General features: G+C 38.8%; 1 protein-coding gene across 2 annotated transcripts in view; it reads left to right on the top strand.

Annotated features, from left to right (window-relative positions):
* The first annotated feature begins 4,027 nt into the window (after positions 1-4,027).
* NDFIP1 (Nedd4 family interacting protein 1) overlaps positions 4,028-22,315 on the top strand; it is a 51,707-nt gene continuing 33,419 nt past the window's right edge. Inside the window, exon 1 of one of the 2 annotated variants that reach the window (XM_079146099.1) lies at positions 4,028-4,292. In XM_079146099.1, the coding sequence (XP_079002225.1) occupies positions 4,230-4,292 (63 nt within the window). In that variant the 5' untranslated portion in view covers positions 4,028-4,229. The remainder of the gene's footprint in view (positions 4,293-22,315) is intronic. The other variant, XM_079146100.1, reaches the window with a different exon arrangement.

Genomic DNA, 22,315 nt, shown 5'->3' with positions numbered 1-22,315 from the left:
CAATAGGTTTTCTACATTACTCTCTGGCTTAAACTTCCTTCTCAAACTCTTAGCAAATAATTTTCTTTGTCTTGTTACTAAGCTGAGGGTTGGCAAAATATTGGGGTAGTGTGGGTGGGGGCAGATGGAGTCCACGGACTGTTTTTGTGTGGCCTAAGAGTTAAGAAGAGTTTTATTTTTATATAGTTGAAAAAATTGAAAGAATAGTATTTCATGACTTGTGAAAATCATGTGGAATTCACATTTCAATGCCCATAAGATAAATTTCATTGAAACACATCTATCTTAGTCCATTTTGTGCTGTTATGACAGAATACAAGAGTCTAGGTAACTTATAAAGAAATTTATCACAGTCTGGAGGCTGAAATGTCCCATATTAAGGTGCCAGCATCCTCCCTTCTTGCTGTGTCATTCCATGGCAGAATAAAGAGGGCAAGAGAGGACAAACAAGCAAGTGGGCAGTTTTCTTTTATAACAACTTGCTCTTGCAATAACTAACTTGCTCCCAAGATAACATTAATTCATTCATGACTTAATCACTTCTTCGGCTCCACCTCCTAATTCTGTTGTATTGGGAATGAAGTTTGGGTGAACAATTCCATAGCAACAGCCTTGCCAATTTGTTTGCTGTTGTTTATGACTCTGTGAGACAAGGGCAATGTGGAAGAGCTGTGACAACTACAGTCCAAAAAGCCTAAAATAGTTACTGTCTAACCCTCTATGTAAGATTGTGATAAACCCTGTGCCAAGCTCAATATAGCCGCAGTTAACTTGCTTTTTGCAAACACAGAACCAGGCACCTCACCCATGGTAGGCAAGCACTCTGCCACTGCCAAGCTCCAACCCACAATTTTTGTTATTTGGTTTCGTTTTGTAATTTTTGTACTAGGGATTGAAACCAGAGATGCTTTATCACTGAGCTCAGCCCCGCACACTGCCCCCCCCGCCCCCCCCTTTTTGAGATAGGTGTCATTCAGTAGCTTAGGGCCTCTCTTAGTTACAAATACTGGCCTCAAACTTGTGATCCTCCTGCCTCAGCCTCTGGAGTCACTGGGATTATAGGCATGTGCCACTGCTACCAGCTCCAATTTGCAATTATTATATTTAAAAAGGCCTTGAATATCTGTTTACTATTTTCTCTATTTCATTGTGAAGACCCAAAGGTTGGGAGTGGCCCTTCCGTGTCCTCTATTTCCTTCCATGTACACAGCATTTCTCATATTTTGGAATCAGGCAGTTTGCATTTCCACCACCTCCTAGCTGAGCAAGTGTCAATTTCCTTAATCACTTTATCTGCAGAATGGGTTTGTTATGGGAATTAGGGAGATGGTGTGTGATAGAATACAAGACCCAGGAGGTGCTCCACACAGCAGTAATTATGAGTGGATAAGTTCTTTATCTGTAATATGAAGAAATTACCTATTGCCTTTGATGAAGCTCATGGTAATGCAGAAAGAATTCAAAGAAGTGGTGAGTAGAAATGAAACTGCATGGTTCAACTGGAGCCCTGTAAAGATAAGATGGAAAAGTTCAAGGGCTCAGATGGGATGTTAGACTAATGAGGCTTCGAACAAATTGAACTTCCAGGTGAATTACTGAGCTAAGCACTGCCTAGGTCCAGCCTTGTGTGGATGCGAAGGAGAGAAGACCACATCTATCCTGAACATTTTTATCTAAATTTGGAGGAAAAAAGCAATACAGACATGAGCTATGCTCTTACTGGTCCATAATGTTTCTTCTCTCTCAGGATGGATGATTCAGAGTCAGCAATTCACATAAAAAGTATTGCACATGGAAAGGATTACTGTTATTCTGTGGGGAAATAAGTTTCTAAGTGCAGCAATCTGAAATTAATAACTTTTCTCTATGGAAACTCTCTTGACAACATCTAGAGATGAAGCCAGGGTGCAATTTTTATGGCCTTGGATTATCTTCTCTGTCTGCTTGGCTTGTAGCAGGCATGGATCTCGGGTATAAGAAAGTCAGTTTTCCCCTTCATTGTACAGTTTGCTTGCCAACTGGAGGCCTAATACAGCAGAGACTCAATTTCTCAGTTCTCCAATTTTTCCAACCATTGAATCAAGGCAAAAAATATAACTTACTTATTATTACAGACTTTGGGGAATTCAGAGGAGAGAAGAAAGAGAGAGACAGACAGACACCAAGGTCTTTACTGTTACTGCAAAACATTTTGATTGAGGACATCAGAAAAGGAGCAGGGAAGGTAAATTGAAAGTTAGAAATCAACTTTCTTTTGCTTTTGAGAGAAAATATTCCTATGAGAAAGCCTGTTATTTGTACTGTGGTAAAATTTATACTGTGTCCACATGTAAAAAGTTTATAGATACCGAGGAAGAAAGTAATTTAGGAAAGAAATAGATGGAAGGCAGCACTCCTTTTCCAGAAAAAGACACAGCACTGCAGACATGCATAAAGATGGCAGTTGTTTCTCCAATAACCATATGTGGCAGGACAGACATATTCTTTTTTATTCCTTCTTGTATATAAGTTTAGACAATCTGGACAAAGAAGCCTGGATTTCTATTTTCTACTGATGATAGTTTTTTTAAAAATTTCAAGTCAGACTTTTCCCCCCTTATATAAGGCCACAGGGAAGGACGTTATATTTAAATGTTGTTTCTCTGGGTTAAAAAAACAAAAACAATGAAGAGTGAGGAGCCTCTGAGGGTAAGGAGACCTAACTCTTTAGCATGTTGCTGAATTTGTTCACTTTCCCTGTATTTATATATGTGAGGCTAACACTTGGAAATAGGGACAAATAGGTAGGATTCTGGGTGCTAACAGTGACTTCAAAGTAAGGAAGGTAAATGTATAGAATTTTTATTGATTGCGATTTGCTGCTACATAAACCTCAGGGTGATCCAAAACACAGCTATGTTTTATGTAGTTAACTAAACTTGAAAATTAGAAGTTAAGATAATCATATTAATATCAACTCTAGACTTTCAACATGGAAAAGGCAATCAAGAAGAAATGGGAATTGCAACAAGCTTCAAAGACTGAGGGTGGTTTTTGTTTTTGATATTTCCCCCTGTGTTGGACATGTGGTTAGAAGCAATTCCAGATGGCTGGATGTGCTCAGAGGAAACAGACCCTGAATGTCTGCATAACTGTAGTATACTATATGTTGTGGACCATCAAAGACTGAAAAGACAAATATTCTTTCTTCACAAACCTTATAATTTAGTTGCTTGATAATGGCTAAGGGAACTGGCTTAATGGGCTTGTATGCCAACTTTATCCTTTTTTACCCAGTGACTAGCTCTGTGTCATTGGGTAAAATATTTAATCTCTTCAGGCATAATTTCCTCATCTGTGAAGCACTGATAATTGTATCTCTTACTTCGCAGCTATGCCAGCCTTCTTTCAGTTCCCCCACAATGCAAGCTCTCTCCTTACTGGCTTTTGCACATTCCTGTCGCTTGGAAAGATCTTAGCGGGGCTCAGTCCTTCAAGTTTTGACTTTCATGTTCCGAGATCTTTAATTCAGAAAATATGATTTCTGTATGCACAGATGAAGCTATCAAAATGCTAAAGAACCGCATAGATTTTAGGCTCTATTATTAACAACCCCCTCTAAGTAGGGTTTAGGATCAGCAAACTTTTTCTGTAAAAGTAGATAGCAAGTATTTTAGGGTTTCCAGGGTTATACTAGTCAAAAGAGCTGCAGGGTTCCAATAAAACTTTATTTATGGGCAGTGACATTTGAATTTCATGTACTTTGCATCAGGGTCACAGTGACGATCTGGCAGCCGCCCTGGGGCTGGCTGCCCCCTGACCCAAGAGAATAACAACTGGGAGTGGATAAGAACCTGGATGCTGCCGCCCAACACCGGGCGTCGGATCCCAGCTCTGTGGCTCCGCGGGCGCCAACGGCCTCTAGGACCCGGCTGTGGCCCCTCCGCCCGGGGCGGCGATGAGGCAGAGGCAGCGCAGGGCGAGGCCGGGCCCGGCAGGGCGGCGCGAGTCGGGGGCGGGGCGGCGGCGCAGCGTCGTCGTCGTGGTCCCCGCCTCCTCCCCAGGGGCCGCGGCGGAGCCTTGGCGGCGGCGGCGGCGCTCACATCCTGAGCAGAGCGTCTCTCCGGGAGCGGCGGCCATCGAGACCCACGCGAGGCGCGTCCCCCTCGGGCTCGCAGCGCTTCCAGGCCGCAGCGCCCGTGCCCCTTCAGCTCGTTCGCTTGCCTTCCTTCCCTGCGGCCGGCTGCGCCATGGCGTTGGCGTTGGCGGCGCTGGCGGCGGTGGAGCCGGCCTGCGGCAGCCGGTACCAGCAGGTGAGCAGCACCCGAGTCCTGCCGCGGACCCCGGACCCCGGACCCCGGCCCTGGGACCCGGGACCCCGGCCCGGCCTTGCCCGCTGGTCGCTTCAGGCCTCTCCCGGCCGTGGTCTACTCGACGCCGGGGCTTGGCAGGCCGCGCTGGGCCTGGGGCGGGTCCGCGGGCCCTGGCCTCAGTTCGAGGCCGCCGCGGGCCCGGGCGGAACCTGGGCGGTGAAAACCCGACGCCGGCCTCGTTGCCTACATTTCCCAAGGCGGGCGGGTCCCGGAGTCAGAACTCGCGACTTTGAGGAGACAACGACCTGGGGACATTTTCCCCCTTTTCACCTTTGGTTTGATGTCATTGGAAAAAAAAAAAAGAAAGAAAAAAAAGGAGGAAAGGCATGAAGTGGAAAGGGAAACTGGGTGAAGAGGAAAGATAAAATCGCTGTTACTGCCGCCGACCGCTCCCCGCAGCGAGATGCGATTACTCAGGGTTTCAGAGCCTCGTCTGTTTGTCGAAACCCATCCCCCTCGCCAGCGTTTTAAGACAAAAGTAAAAAATGTAGCCAGAGACAGACCCGCAGTTTGCAGCAGATTCGGAAGAGGCGATGTTTAGCTGGGGTAATGCCCCAAATGTAGAGCGACGGTGAAGCCACAGGGCGTGTGCCAGGGTGTATTTTAAACGCTTGGAAGTGACGTTTCAAGAGATTTAATAGCATAGCTAGGGAGGACATGTAAAAGAGATGATTGGATTATTATCTCGCGGGTGTGATTTGTAAATTGAGGCCCTAGGGAAAAGAGCTGCTAGTTTTACTCACGGTCTGTACCGGCTTTCCCTCGGAAATTTAGAGACCTGCGGAGTTTTTAAAGGTATTAATCTAACACCTCGTAATTGTGGGAATTGAGCCAGGTAGTGACTGATGTTGATTGGAACCACAAATAACTCCTTGTGTTTTGTCACGTTTCAAATGCTTTCGGTTATAATTCGCATACGATGTTAGTTCTGGTTATGAACTAGAAAATCCTGTCTTAGATATATCTGCAGTTTTATGTTTTAGAAATAAGGAAAATGGGTATGATTACAACGTGTAGATGAACCCCGGTGCAGCCAGTTGCTGTTCTGTTTTGCTGTTTTCAGCCCTGTGTTGTAATCCGCCTCCCGCCCCCACTACCGCCGCCTTCCGCCCCCGCCTCCAGCTCGGACTCCTGAAATGACTGGTTAAGAATTTAGTTTTTTGGTTCCATAAACCCACCCAAAATTGTGGCAGTGCGGTCTTATTCTCGGATCTCTTAACAGCTTGGGGTGTAGCACATGCTTTTCTGTATGACCTTGGATGAGACTGAGATGTTACCTGCTTTAATAAAATGCTAATCACAGATGTCACTTAACTGTCAAATCGCCTGTTTTCAAATCACCTGTACCTTGTAGTGTCATCTGATTCATTTTTTTCATCGTGTCTTGGATAAGGCAAACAAGCAAAAGAGCTCTGGTTTTCTTTGTACTGCCATCTTCTTGAGCTATTGGGTAATGCTGATGTACTGCTAGAATAGAGAATTTGTTGGAGTACGCAATTATGGATTCCGTGGTGTAGTATTTAATAGCTTTCAATTCTGCAGAATTGAGATATGTTGGGGTAGGCCATCTTTATTTCATTCTTTTGAAAATAATTATTTTCAAGAAATAATCTTCAATAAAAGAATGAAAGCATAATGAAGAAAATTTATAAAATATGAAAGCCAAAAAAAACAACATCTCCCCAAACATTAATCTATTATTCATAGATAACCAAAGTTATTACTTAACTGTGTATTTTTGTGGACTTATAGCCATGTAAATACACACAAGTGTAGATCAGAATACATGTGTACAGATAAGGAAAGCTAAAATCGATTTACTCTGCACCAATCACAGCACTAAGTAGTTTACATCCATTTTTTCATTTAATCCTTACAAGTCAGGGTTTGTTCTCATTGTGTATATAAAAAAGTCAAGTCTCAAAGAGGCTCAGTAACTTTTTTCAAGGTCACAAAGCTGCTGAATTGTGATTACAAGAATAAACACACCTACTTAAAACACAGGGCTTGCTGGGTGTGGCCACGAATGCCTATAATCTCAGTCTATAATCCCAGCTACTTGGAACACTGGGCAGGAGGATAGGAGGTTCAAGGCAAGTCTGGGCAATTTAGAGAGACCCTATCTCAGAATAAAAAAGAGTAAGGGACTGGGTATGGTGGCACTTGCCTATAATCCCAGCCATGCAAGAGGTTGAGTCAGGAGGATGACAAGTTTGAGACCAGCCTCAGTAACTTAGTGAGACCCTATCTCAAAATAAAAACTAAAAAGCACTGGGGATGTAGCTCAGGGGTAAAGCACCCCTGGGTTCAATCCCAGTACCACAAAAAATATATAAAACTAAAAAACAAAACAGACTAATGATTCAGTTATAGGCACATGAATTAGCAGATAGATGTGTACATATGTACTCTTTTATATCCATACATGTATATACAAGCATATCTTTATATGCTAATGTGCAGTTCTGTGGGCTTCTGGTCATACTTGCACATGGTCACTTTTGTACATGTGTCCATGTTTATTATGTTTTCAGGCATATACAGATATAAACTTGCAGATGTATTTTTGTGAATGTATTTATGAAGACTAGATATATTAAAATGGATTCATATTTTAGTACTCTTTTGTAATGTACCTTTTCACATAATTATGTTATGAATACATTCCTGTATCAAATATTTTATTTATTTTTTGGTACTGGGGATTGAACCCAGGGGGACTTAACCACCTAGCCACATCCCCAGCCCTTTTTGTGTTTTATTTAGAGACAGCTTCTCGCAGAGTTGCTTAGGGCCTTGCTGAATTGCTGAATCTGGCTTTGAACTCTTGATCTTCCTGCCTCAGCCTCTGGAGCTGCTGGGATTACAGGCATATATCACCGCACTCGGCTGTATCAAATGTTTTTAATGTCAGCATGGCGTGTAATTATATGCCCGAACTATAATTTAATCAGTTGCCTGTTGGTGACCACTAAGAATTTATAATTTTTTCATCCACTGAGGTGTCTATTACATACATCTTTATCTATTTCCTATATAAGTTTCTAGGTGTGGCAATGCTTGATCAAAGAATATACATATTTAAAAGACTTCTCAATTATAGAATGTTGGCGAATTGTCCCAGCAACTTGATAGGAGCTTGATACCCCTGGGTTGTCACAGAAGGCTGTTCTCATTTCTATTTAATCTAGTTAATCAAGTTGAGGTGGTCTCCAACTAAATAAATGTAACAGGAAATGGTATGATTTATTCATAAATGCAAACAGTTTTCTTTGCCTCTATGGTGTTTGTTTGCAGGACTGGGGATCAAATTCAGGTCTTGTACATGTTAGGAGAGTGTTCCGCCATTGAGCTACACTGCCAGCCCCTTTATGGTTGTTTTAGGATCAATCTCTCTCTCTCTCTCTCTCTCTTTTTTTTTTAAACAACACTGGGGCCTTGCACATACTAGGCAAGCACTCTCCCACTGAGCTCTGCACTTTTAGACCCACTTTGTGGTTTTTTAAATTGGTTTTTTAATATATGTATAACCTGAAAGACTCAGTTTGTAGGTTTCCTGTGACATCACTTGTTTTATTTTTTTTCCTTTTTTACATTTTGAAACTGCGGCTATGCATCCAACCATGTAGATACATTATTTTGAAAAGTACTAAGTAGGCCCATACCCAGTGTTGAGAAACTCGCTATGTGTAGCTTTCTGAGGTCATTAATTCCTGTTCATTTATTCCAAACCCTCTGCCTTACAGCAGATCTTTGTCTATGTCATGAATTTTACTCTTCATGCCAGATGTTTTGAGATTTGGATCTAAATGCAGTGTAAGTGGGTGATGATGACAATGCCATATAGGTTGAAAAATAAACTGCAGAATGTTCAGTTTCATACTTAACTCATTGCCTGCTAATGAATGTATGTATGCATTGAGAGCATCACCAGTAAATTTGTACTGTAGTCTGATAAGAATATAGAGTAGATTCGGGAATGATACTTTTGAGTTAAGTTCTCTCAAGATTGTGGAGGAACATTTTGATAGATCAGGGAATGAGTCATACACACACAGTATATTTTTTGGTACCTGGGATTGAACCCAGGGGCACTTAACCACTGAGCCACATGCCCAGCCCTTCTTAAAATATTTTATTTAGAGATACGGTCTCGCTCAGTTGCAGAGGCTCGTTTTGAACTTGTGATCCTCTTGCCTCAATCTCCCAAGCTGCAGGGATTACAGGCATGCACCACTGCACCCAGTGAGTCTCATATTTTAACAGGTCAAATCATATTTATATTAAAGTATTAGATGAAGTCATGATTTTGAAGGAAGGATTGAATAGTATCCGATTATTTGCTGTATGTGTGACCTACATTGTCAGTGATTAAAGAAAACTTACAAAAAACTTTTGTAAAATATTTTTTACAGAAGATTGAGAAGATGAATAAATTGTTTCTTTGACAATCTTAAAAAATTGTGGTAAAATACACATAAAATATACTGTTTACTTTTTTTTTGGGTGCTCTAACCTGAGCTACACCCCAACCCCATTTTTAAGTATGTAGTTCAGTGGCATCAAGTACCTTTACGTTTGTGCAACCAGTCTCTATCTAGAAGTTTTTCACTTCACAAAACTGAAAATCTGTACTCATTAAACAATAACTTTCCATTACTTCTGCTCTAGCTCTTGTCGACTACAATTCTACTCTAGGTATCTCTTATAAGTGGAATCAATATTTGTACTTTTTTGACTGGTTTATTTCATTTACCATAATGTCTTAGCGTTTCATCCATGTTGTAGTGGGTGTCAGAATTTCTTCTTTAAAGCTGAATAATTTCCTATTTTATGTGTATACATTCACTTTATCTAGTCATCTGTTGATGGACCTGGGTTTGCTTTCACTTTTTGGCTGTTACACATAATGCTGCTATGAACATGGCTGTATTCTGAGTTTCTGCTTTTAATTCTTTTGAGTTTATACCCAGAAGTGCAATTCCTGGGTGATATGGAAATTCTATTTAAAAATTTTTGAGGAATTGCCATGCTGTTTTTCATAGCAGCTGCACCATTTTACATTCACATCAATAGTGCACAAAGGTTTCAATTTCTCCATATTCTTGGCAACTCTTGTTCCTGTTCTGTTTTTTGATAGTGGCCATTTAATGGGTGTGAAGTGGTATCTCATTGCAGTGCTGATTTCCATTTTCCTAATGATTAGTGATATTGAGCATTTTTTCATTGCATTGATGATTGTATATCTTCTCTGAAGAATATCTATTCAAGTCCTCAGGCCAGTTTTGAGTTGGGTTGTTTTGTTATGTTGTAGGAATAGAGTTATTTCTTAATGATATATTTTCAACTTTTTACTATCAGGATTTCAAACATACAAAAATAGATTGGGGGAGGGGAATAGGAAAGACAGTAGAATTAATTGGTCATAACTTTCCTAGCCTTGTATTTGTATACATGATCAGGGTAACTCCACATCATGTACAACAAAAAGAGTGGGATCCTGGGTAGAATAAGTTATACTCTATGTATGTATATTCTGTCAAAATACATTCTACTGTTTCGTGTAACTAAAAATGAAAAAAAAAGAAGAAAATAGATTAGTAAATTTTATGAACCCATCACCAAAGTTCAGCAATTATCAATAAATAGCCAGTCTTGTTTCATTTATGTTTCTCATATTTTGAAGCAAATCATATCATTTATAAATATTTTGGGGTGAAATATCAAAATATGGTATGATATTTTAGGCAGATATTAGCACATGAAGAATATATCACGAGAGCTCTTTTGTAATATTAGGAATATGGAAACAGGATTTGTGAATGTCAGAAGCTGCAGATCTGTAACTGTCCTTTGTATTTGTTTTGACTCACTCTTGGTAAACCTTGTTCCTCATGTTGTTTTGTAGCAGTGATGGATTCTTATTGATTTTTGCCTGATCTCACTGATGACTCCTTGTTAAAGAAGATTTGTTTGGCTTTCTCATTCTGTCTGTCCCCTAAAACAGAACAGGATTTCCTGCTTTGGGCAGAGACCAAGATCCAAGTGAGCTGCTCTAGAAGTCCTGCTCTTAAGATTATGCCACCCACTTATTCTCTACCTAACTTCAAATTATTTTATTCTGGACATCAATTATAGCACATTATAGTAAATTGTATAATAAAATAAATCCTGTCATGAGAATGACTTTGAATTTTTTTAAGAAAAAAAAAAAGGACTTGAAGAGATTCAAGTTACATCCTCTTATTTGTTCTTAGGGCTTCAAAATAAATGCTCTGGTTTTTTAAAGTATTCTTAGGTTACCTTCAAATAAATACAATTGCTTAGCAGATCCATATTCTCATTATAGTGAATAGTGAACATTTAGATAAAGCTATTTATCTTACAGATTAATGTTGAAAATCATATTGATCAGTCTTTTTTCTCAAGTTACTGTTGCCAGTAACCTAAACAATTGGTAAACATCATATTAAATTTATTGAACTTTACAGACTTTCCATTTGTAATTGCTTCTAGTGACTGGCTAGGTAGAAATACAGTATGTATTATTAACTTCAAGTGTAGTCATACAAAGCAAGTGTTGTCAGACACCACTTAACACATTCTGCTGTTAAAATTAGGCTAACTCTTATTTTTCTGAATAACATAGTTTATATTAAAGGTCCCAAATACTACTTTTACCAGTCAAGTTTAACAATATTTGTAGTGAAGTATTTTCTTAGTGCTTATAGCAGTTCCTTTCACATGTATAGTAATAATAATAAGAAGAAGATGAAGAAGAAGAAGAAGAAATAAAAACTCTTCCTGTTATACAATAATACATAGATACATTCTTCAAATGCTGAATTCAAACAGTAAATTGATAAAGGAAAACTTGGTTTTCCTTTTTCTTCTGGTCTTTCTCCAGAAGTGTAACTGCTCAAGTTTGGTGTGCATACTTTAGGCTTTCTTACCTTTTCCTTTGCTGTTCAAAAATTTTTATTTTTTATTTGCGTGCACGTGTGTGTGCACACACACGTGTACTGGATATTAGACCCAGGGCCTTGGGCTGCTAAGCATTCATTTTACCACTGAGTTACACCCTCAGCCCTTTTTCTTTTTTTGTTTTTCTTTTTGATGGCACTGAGACTTGAACCCAGACATTTCACATACTTTTAACACTGAGCAACATCCTTAGTCCTTTTTGTTTTATTTTGGGACTAAATCTTGCTAAGTTGCTCCAGTTATTCCTTAACTTTGTGATTCTCCTGCTTTAACCTCCTGAATAGTTGGGATTACAGGTGTGCATTATCACATCCAGACCTAGTTCATATTTTTAAATGTGCTTTTTGGAGAATTTTTATGTTAACAGAAACACTGAGAAGACAATATTGAGTTTCCATAGTCCCACACCCAGTTTCTTCTGTTAACATTTTACATTAGTATGATAAAATTTTCATGATTAATGATCAAATATTGATAGATTATTTATTTATTTGCAGTACCGGGGATTGAACCCAGGGGCAATCTACCATTGAACTACGTCTCTTGCCCCGCTTTTGTACTTTTTATTTTGAGACAAAGTACCCCTAAATTTCACAGGTTGACCTCAAATTTGTAATCCTCCTGTCAGCCTTCTGAATAGCTGGGATTATAGGTATGTACCACTGTGCCTGGCTCATATCTAGGTTTTTTACCTAATGTTCTTTTTCTTTTCCAGGATCCCATCTAGTACATTACATTTAGTCCTCATGAACTTGACTATGATAGTCAAACTTTTTGTTTTTGATGAGCTAGACAGTTTTAAGTAATACAGTTTAGATATTTGTAAAGTATACCTAAATTTAGATTCTTTTGATGTTTTCCTTATTGTAAGACTTGGGTCGTAGGTTTTGGGAAATAAGATCACAAAGGTAAAGTGCCAATCTCATCACATCATATCAAGAATACATGCTGTTATTGTTTAGATGTTGGGTGTCCCCCAAAAGCTCATGTGAGAGGTGCAAAAAGGTTAAAGGTGAAACTAGAAATAATCTCTGGCTTCTCTGAAGTTCCACATGACTTTACTTGTACCTCCTTCATACATAAGTTCTTAAAGGTAAAATGATTGGATTATGAGAACTTTAACCCAATCAGTGGATTAATTCCCTGACAGAGATTAACCGAGTGGTAAATGCAGGCTGGGAGACTGTGGCTGGAGGAGGTGAGTCACTGGGGGTGTGCCTTTGGGGTATATATTGATGGGCTAAGCTTAGTCTGTCTCTCCTTTCCGATCATCATGTGAGCTGCTTCTCTCTACCACACTCTTTTGTCATAATGTTCTGCCTCACCTTGAGCCCCGAGCAATGGAGCTGGCTTCTGTATACTGAGACCTCTGAAACCATGAGCCCCCAAATAAACTTTTCCTCCTCTAAGATTGCTCTCATCAGTCTTTTAATCACAGCAACAAAAAAAAAAAAAAAAAAAAAAACAAAAAAAAAACTGACCAAAACACATGCTGTCAACATGACTTATTACTATTGTAATATTTGTCAGGTTTCTCTCCTATAACATACTCTTTTTCCCTCTTCCCATACTGTACTGTTTGGGAGGAAGTCAGTATGCAACAGCCTGTACATAAGGAGTGGGGACTTAACACAAAAGACAGGGTATTTACATAAATAATGCAGAAATGTTTGTTTTTTCTCTAATTTCTATGTACTTTCTCTTAATTTTGGTTTATATCTGTATAGATTCATAAAAATTTATATCCATATGTACTCATAAATATTTATAATTGTTTTAGGTCATAATTCAGTAGCACTTTATTTTGTCACTAGAATTACTTCAGCTTTGGTCAGCAGGAACTCCTTGAGATGGTACCTGTGCCCCCTTGACAAGTGAGGACCATCATTGTGGCTTTGTTTATTTGTTGTTGTTGTTTTAAAAATACTCTTTTGCTTTTTGGTACCGGACTCATCTTATGTATTTCCTCATCTTCCTAGAATTGGACATTTCTCCAAGGAAAATTGCTTTTATTGGGGAATAATATTAGAATCCAGTTCTACATTCCTTTCTATTAGGCTGTTGTTTCTTCTAGACCTTCTAAATTAACAAAGCAAGAAAATATATATGTATATATTATCCTGTGGGTATACCCATCTATAAATATTTCTTTGCTTTTTTTTTTTTTTTTTTTTTTTAGTGTTGGAGATTGAACCAAGGGCCTGGAGCATGCTCAGCATGCACTCTACCATTGAACTATACCCCAGTCTTATAAATATTTCTATATGTAATCATCTGTCTATATGAAGCTAAATATAAGTTCATACTAATATCTTCACTCTAATCCATTACCACAGGATCAATCTAGCCTACTTCCCTTGTAAACTCCCTAACCACGAGATATTGGGCTCCCACCATCTGGCATCCATTTACTTAGTTCTTCAGTTGTGATATGCATGTGTAGTGAGCATTGGACTTGTTAGCTCATGCCCATGTGGGAAAGCAGTTTTATTCACTAGAGGACAGGATATATATTCAGTTGCAGACTACTCATTTCCAGAGTTACTTAGCTCAGCCTTTTCACTCATACTTTTGATTAGATTCTTTCATACATTTAAATAGTTTTCTCACATTCTACATACTATTTTGGGTCCTCCTGGTCACCTAAGTCAATTTTTAACATTTACGTACATTAAGTTCACTCTGCTGTAAAGTTCTATAAGTTTTGACAGTATCCTTTTTTCCCCTGCTTTATTTTGGGGGGGGGGGGTGCTGGGGGAGGGTACAAGGAATTGAACTTATGGGCACTCGGCCACTGAGCCACATCCCCAGCCCTATTTTGTATTTTATTTAGGGACAGGGTCTCACTGAGTTGCTTAGTGCCTCACTGTTGCTGCGGCTGGCTTTGAACTCTAAATCCTCCTGCCTTAGCCTCCTGAGTCACTGTAATTACAGGCATACACCACCAAGTCCAGCTCCCCTGCTTTTTAAAAGGTACATCTTAAGAAAAATGGTATGATTTTTTTTTAATCTTCAAAAACTTTTTTACTTTGCCCTTAAATTTTTAATTAATTAATTAATTAATTGATTAATTTTTTTGTGGTGCTAGGGATTGAACTGAGGACCTCATGCCTGCTGGGCAGGCACTATACCACTGAGCTAAATCCCCAGCCTTGCCCTTATGAAATTTTGATGAAATTTTGTGAACTAGGGAATGAGCTGGTCTTTTTTGAAGCTTTGTTTTTTAGTGCATTATTATCTAGAAGTCAGGCTTTTCATATAATATTTTGCCTCTCTAACCCTGTCTTTCCCTTTTGGTGCTGGACTTTGAATCCAGGGCCTTGCACCTGCTAAGCACATGTTCTACCTGTGAGCTACATCTGGTTTTTGAAGCTTGTAATGAAGACTTATGTACTTGGAAGGTTCACACTGGCTCTATGTAAGTAGGACCCAACTGAGGAGAACATAGAAGGTCTATTAAAACATTTAATTTGTACTAGTCCACTTTCTGCCATGACTTAAGTAGCTATGTGACTGTGGACAAGAACATTTCCTCTTTGTAACCTTGTTTTCCTTTGTGAAATGAAAATAGTTGGATTAATTTTGTTTTGATGGCTCCTTCCAGTCTTTTAATTGATTGTGTGTGTGTGTGTTATGTGGTGCTGAGGATCAAATCCAGGGCCTTGTGCAGGCCAGGCAGACACTCTACTACTGAGCCACGTTCCTAGCCCAATTGATTGGTTTTGTTCTGGTTTGATTTTTGGGAGATAGGGTCTCACTCAGTTGCTGAGGCTATCTTTGGGCTTGCTGTCCTCTAGCCTCAGCCTCTCAAATTCCTGGGATTAGCAGGCATGTGACACTAAGCCTGGTGCATAATTGTTTTTGTGTGTAGAAACTGATGGCTTTGATCCACACAGACAGCATTGTATTGATTTTGCAAATTTCTTTGTAGATGAGTTTTTTATTTTTGTTTCTTGGGTCTTTTTTTTCTTCTTGCAATACAAGAGGTTGGATCCAGACAATGCTAAGCAAACTCCCGACCACTGAGCTATACCCCCCCAACCCTTTTTATTTTGAGACAGGGTCTTAGTAAGCTGCTGAGGCTTACCCAGTAGACCCAGACTGGCCTTGAACTGCAGTCCTCCTGCCTCAGCTTCCCCAGTAGCTGAGATTATAGGCATGTACCACCATCCCCACTTGATCCACCCCCTCTCCCCCCGAATTCTCTCTTTGGCTTTATTTGAATCTTGGGTTTTCTTTTTTTCCCTTTTGGTCCTGGGGATTAAGCCCATTAGTGATTTGCTACTGAGCTGTATCCCCCAGCTCCCTCTATTTTGTATTTTGAGATAGAGTCTCACTCAGTTGCTGAGGCCTGGCCTTGATCCTGTGATCTTCCTGCCTTACCCTTCTGAGTCACTGGGATTATGATTGTGGGCTGCCACACCTGATTCTTTATTTTTATTATTATTATTTTCTTTTTTTCCCTTTTCTCATACCTGTCATCTTTTTTTCCTTTTCCTATATCTCCCATCTGTTTTTTCTCTCATGTGAGAGTTTCTTAATTTTATCTTCTAATTCATTGATAAATTGTTATAATTTTTAATTTTTGAAAACATCTTATTTCCCTTCCTGTTTTAAATAGCACACTGTCCTTGTTTTAATATTCTAATTTTTTCTGTCTTAGTTCTCTGAGATTACTGAGGGTTTTCTCTAGTGAGTTTTTTCTTTCTCTTTTTTTTTTTTTATTGCTGGGCATTGAATCCTGGACCTCATGCATGCTAATTAGAACACGCTTTTCCACTGAGCTACACTCCTAGCTCCTTTTTCCCCTTATTTAAGTTTCCATTTGCCTTTGTAGTTGTTCATTCCACATTGCTCTCTTCCCTTTGCACTGATCCTTTATGAACCCTTTATGTTAGAAACTTTCACTGGTAATCCTTGACTGCACATAAACAGAGTGCTGCAGCAGTAAAGCAGTTTAGAAGCTCATTTTGTTTGATGGAGCTTCTCACTGTGGCCTATGCCATAGTGTGACCCAGCTAGACTGTTCTGAGTGTTGTTGTCTTTGGGTCTTTTCTAATGGACTCTGGGGGACTGGTCAGTTCCCCCAGAGAATATATGTGGCTGCTAGCAACCTGGGAGGTGACTGGAAGAAGAAGGATGGGAGCTCTCAGCATTTAGTGCACAAATCTTTCACTCTTTTCCATAGTTATCCTTTCCCTTCAACTCTGACGTCTTCAGTCCAGATCTCTCAGCTTTACGGTCTTCTGAGAATAAATCTCTGTAGTCTTCTAATGAGAATCCTGGGAGCTATATATGCTTAATTACTCCTCTAAACTTCCTGTTTTTAAATCCCTTTTTCACTCCTACTTAACTGGTGTCTGGTGCCACCGATTTCTGAGCTTTTTTGGGTGCAAACAGGTTGTTTTTCTGCTTCCTGGTTCTAGAATTCTGCTTTCTTGGGTCTCATGAGTCAGTTACCACTTGTCCTTCCTACTTCTGACTTTCAGGATTTTATTGCTCTTTCCTCTCCTATTGCTTATCTTTGTAGATATTTGCTTTTAAGTGAACAACATTTTACTAATGTCTCATTTAAGAGGGTTTTGGAAGGGATTAATGGCAAATGTGTGTGTTTAATCTTCATTATTATTATTAACTACTTTGTCTTTTTTATTTGCTAAACTGCAGAGTTGTGAGGTCAAAAACATCAGCCACATTCACCATTGGCCAAACCGACATCAGTCAAGGCCTGGCACATTTTTTGAGTAGGGTTGAATTAATCTAGCAGTTAAGCACTTAAAAAATGAAATATTCTGTGATAATAGGATAGTGGAAAAGGTATTAAATGATGTCTGCATCCATTTCTTGCTTCTAACAGTTGTTGCCAGAGAAGAGGACCTCACAACCAGGCCCGAGTCAAGGTGGACCTTTTTTCACCCATTATTTCTGCCCGAGTGTACTCTATGCCAAATTAATAAGCAAGCATAACTTCTCAGCTTGAGGGCTAGCTCTGGTAGCACAGGCTGCAGTCAGTGTTTGTATTTGGGTCCTAGGCTCTGTTTGTCTTTCAGTGTCTGTACGTTTGATTTTACTGTTTTTTCAATGTATAATACTCTATTTGTTGGTTATACCAGCTGGTTGTTTTTACAAGGAAAAACATTTTAGAAATTTTAGTGTGATCAAAATACCATCTTTTCTTTAATTAGGCCACAAAAACTATTTGAACATAGTATGCTATGCTAAGTGTTATAGGTTGAATATTCAATGTTGTATGTTTCTTATTTTTTAAAGAGATAAAGATTGGAGATGTCTTTTTCTCTCCTTTTCTTTTCCTCCCTCCCTCCCTCCCTCCCTCCCTCCCTTCCTTCCTTTGTTCCTTCCTTCCTTCCTACCTACCTACCTACCAGGGATTAACAGAGGCGCTTATCCCTAGCCCATTTTATTTTTTATTTGGAGACAGGGTCTCAGTTGCTGAGGCTGGCTTTGAATTTGAGATCCTCCTGCTTCAGCCTCCTGAGCCACTGCCAAGCCCAGTCTAAGCCACTTTTTTGGGTAGGTTTTTGGTAGAACTGTATGTATCTCCATGCCTCTTTTGGCCAATAAGTGCTAGTTACGTATCTGTGATGTGCTGCTTGATGTTAAGTGCTGGGGGTGAATGCACCAATAAACCATGCCAAGGTTCCTGTTGGCAGAAGGCTCATAGTTTATGTTGCTAATCCTCTGATAATCTCCTTTTTGCCCTCTGAATTGTTTGTGAAATACAGAAACACACATACTATAAATGTGGAACGTAAACTTTTACATACTGAACATGCACATTTAATTAGTATTTAGGTCAAGAAACAGCATTATCACCCCTCTGAGAGCTCCTCTAGTTACCCACTTCTTTAGGGTAACCACTTACTGGTGTTTTAGGTTTGTCTTTTTTTTTTTTTTTAAATCTTTTTGTAAATATAATTATATTTATATTCTTTTATGTCTGACTTAGTTTGTTCAACATTATGTTTGTATGTATTTATAATTTATTCATTTATATCATTGGATAGTATTGTACTGTGTGAAGTTAATACAATTTAGTTACCCATTCTACTATTGATAGGCACTTGAGTGTTTTCTAGTTTTATGAATAGTGTTTCTTTGAACATCCTTAAAAACTTTCTTTTGTGTGTATGCAGGGTATTGAACCCAGGGCTCTATGCATGCTAGGCAAGTGCTCTACCACTGAGCTACACCCACAACCGTTTTTATTTTTTATTTTGAGGGAGGATCTTACTGAGCTGTTCAAGCTAACCAGTGATACTCCTATTCCAGTCTTCCAGGTAGCTTGGATTACAGGTGTGCACCATCTCACCCAGCTATCCATGTGTAAAATATTATTGGAGGCTAGAAATGTTCTATAAACCAAGCCTAGAATCATTTTAGCTCTAATTTGAGTTTATAAGTAGCAACAAACAATTTTTAATATTGTTCTTGAAATCAAAGAATTCTTGAATAAATGCCAACTGTAGTTCGTGCTGTGTTGAGAAAATTTCTTTTTCCAAAAACAGGCTGTTTATATATCATTTTAAATGGTGACTACTTAGGAGCTTGGTTTGCTTTCATGTTTCTGTTTTAGAGCTTTAAAGTATCATAGTTGAAAATTTTATAGAGTTTTAAAAAATGGATTGTATTTACCAACTTCACCTTTACTTTATGGACTGAATTTTATATAAATTATTTAAAGTGATAATTGTACCTACTATTTTTAATATTATTTACTCTGTAAACAAAAGATGTATAGTTTCTGCTGTCTTGTCAAATTCAGGGAAACAAACTAGGTGACTAATCTCCATTTGGACCTTTCTTGCTTTAGGACTTAATTTTTTTCCAAGTACCCTGGAGTTCTGAATTAAGTGTGTGTGTTTTATTGAAACAACTAGAAAGGGTATAGGATTCAGAACATAACCAAGGACAGGACTGGCAAGGACACGGACTGGTTATTAGCTTGAATGTTGTTACTTAAAAGATACTATGTTCAGTGGCAGAGAGATCTGCTATTTCCTATTTAAAACATCCAACAAGTGTCTTTCCTTATTTCCTCAGTTTTTGTGAAGTCATGACCCACTGAGGTCAAACCATTAACCTCGAAGGTTCTTGACTACAGGTTTTACTGAAGCTGTGTGCCAGGAAATACTGGGGACCATTTGGTTGATGTTATCTTGGTGGAGCCATCAGTGGTAGAAATATTTGGATACAGATCCCAAGGGTTGGCAGGTTAACAAATTTATGATGCTGCTCAAAAATCTCAGTGCTACATTAGCCATAATTGACTAATTTAGTGTCTTCATGGATGTGGGGTAATTTCTCCAAGAGCCTTGGCTAAGGAAAGTTGAGGTTGGAGGAGTTGCGTGCCTACTGCGTTGCCACCTTCTTTTCTTTCTTGTTAATTTGAACCTAAAGGAATAGAGGGTTAAGTAAAACAATCAGAATGATAATCATAGTTCACAGGATTTGCTCTCTCATTTCTAAGGACTTATATAAATACTGAGAATATCTTCTCTCCTGCCAAACCAAATGTTCATCAGTTGTATTTATGTTAACAGTAACAACCACAAAAATATTTAAATAGAAAGTTTTACAAACTAATGGGCTTTCTAAGGGGATTTACTACAATATTATTTTCTTCATCCATTGTATTGATTTTAAAATCATTCTAATTACTTGATTTTCCTGTTTAGGTGAATTTAATTTTTAATTGTTTTCATTTTGGCATTAAGAAAATTTGTATATATCTTTTCTTTCTGACATGAGTGATACAGTTAGGAATAGTCTAAGTCCAGTGTACTTTTTACCTCAGTACTGGGAGTTGAACCCAGGGGTACTCTACCACTGAACGAGATCCACAGCCCTTTTTATCTTTTATTTTGAGACAGGCTGCCCTTGAACTTGTGATCCTTCTGCCTTAGCCACTCAAATAACTGGGATTACAGGCATGTGCCATTTCACCAGCTAGGTTTGAGGATGTTGATGGGATCAGAATCCTTTCCTTTTTGTTGAGGGGAATAGTCACTGACTTAGTGAGAGATCATGATTTGGAGTAATTTTGGGTTTTGTTTAAATAAAATTTATATAATATAGTTTTCCTTTTTCAAAATTAGGAGATACTCTTATCCTGTTTTGGGGGGATAAAGTTCACATACCATAAAAGTATTCTACATGTAGCATAGCTACATCCCCAGCTCTGAAATATTCTTTTAAAGTGTAAAGTTAACTGGGCATGGTATGGTGGTGTGTGCCTGTTAACTGGGCCTGGTGTGGTGCCAATTTGGGAGGCTGAGGCAGGATTGAAAGTTTAAGTTCAACAATTTAGTGAGGCCCCAAACAACTTAGTGAGACCCTGTCTCAAAATAAAAAATAAAACAGGCTGGGGATGTAGCTCAGTGGTAAAGTGCCCCTGGGTTTGATCCTTAGTACCACCAAAAGAGAAGCATACAGTTAGCCAGATGTGGTGGGGCATGCCTGTAATCCCAGCTACTCAGAAGGCTGAGGCAGATCACAAGTTTGAAGCCATCCTGGGCAATTTAGGGAGACCTTGTTTTGAAATTAAAAAAAAAAAAAAAAAACAAAGGTGGAAAGAAAGAACTGGGCATGTAGCTCAGTAGTAGAGAGTACTTGCCTAGTATGTGGGAGGACCTGGGTTCAATCTCTGGTTCAAATAAATAAATAAATAGAAAAGCATGTACAGTTGAGTGTTTTTTGTTATATCCACAAGGTTATACAGTTATTATAGCTGTCTAATTTAAAAGCTTTTTTCTTTTTAATCAGGATCTCACTATGTTGCCTAGAACTCTTGATCCTTTTGCCTCAGACTACCCAATAAGCAGATAACAGCTGAGAGCACCCAGCTCTCAAAACATTTTTTATCACCCCTTCTGGGTGTTGTAATTACAAACACCTGTAATCCCAATGACTAGGGAGGCTGAAGCAGGAGCATCATTAATTTGAGACCAGCCTCAGCAACTTAGCAAGACCCTGTCTCAAATAAAAATATTTTAAAAAGGGCTGGAATGACCCCCAAAAGAAACTCACTTTGCTACTCCTCCTACTCTCCTCCCTCAACCTCTGGCAACCTTTGATCTTTATGTATTTTTGCCTTTTTGAAAGATGTTATATAAATGGAAGAGTATGACATATGGTCTTTTACTAGTGATTTCTTTCTCTTAATATAATGTTTTCAAGGTTCATTCGTGTCATAGCATGTGTCAGTAGTTTGTACTTTTTTGACTAAATAAATGAAATGTACCACATATTATTTATTCTTTGATAAATTGACAAGCATTTTGACTGTTATGAATAATGCTGCTGTGAATGTTCATGTGCAAGATTTTGTGTGAACATGTGTTTTCACTTCTCTTGAAATACACACACACACACACACACCTAGGAGTAGAATTGCTGGATCTTACTGTAACTGTTTAACTTTTTTGAGAAACCCTCAAACTTTTCTATAACAGCTGCACTATTTACATCTCACCAGCAGCATATTAAGGTTCCACTTTCTCCACATAGGCAGCAACATCTTTATAGTGTTTTTTATTTAGCTTTCTTGTGAAATGATGACTTTTTGACTTGAATTTCCTTTATTACTTAATGATGTTGAGCATTTTGTGTCTACTGACCATTTGTGTATTCTCTTTGGAGAAATATCCATTCAGATTCTTTGTCCACTTTTAAATAGGGTTGCTATTTTTATTGTTGCGTCTCTCTTTGTCAGAATTATTTAGAATATCATCCCCTAATTTATAGCAATTGGGCTGAATCTCAGTGGTGGAGCACTTGACTAACACAGGCAAGGCCCTGGGTTCCATTCAAAGGGGGGAAAAGCATTTAACAGAGAACTTTTTTTTTTTTTTTTTTTTTTTTTTTTTTTGCAGTGCTGGGGATCGAACCCAGGGTCTTGTGCTTGCAAGGCAAGCACTCTACCAACTGAGCTATCTCCCCAGCCCTCAGAGAAATGTTTT

This window comes from Sciurus vulgaris (genome assembly GCF_902686455.1).
Source record: "Sciurus vulgaris genome assembly, chromosome: 6".
Taxonomy (NCBI): Eukaryota; Metazoa; Chordata; class Mammalia; order Rodentia; family Sciuridae; genus Sciurus; species Sciurus vulgaris.
Note: the sequence above shows the minus strand (reverse complement) of the source record. Positions and strands in the feature narration are given on the sequence as shown.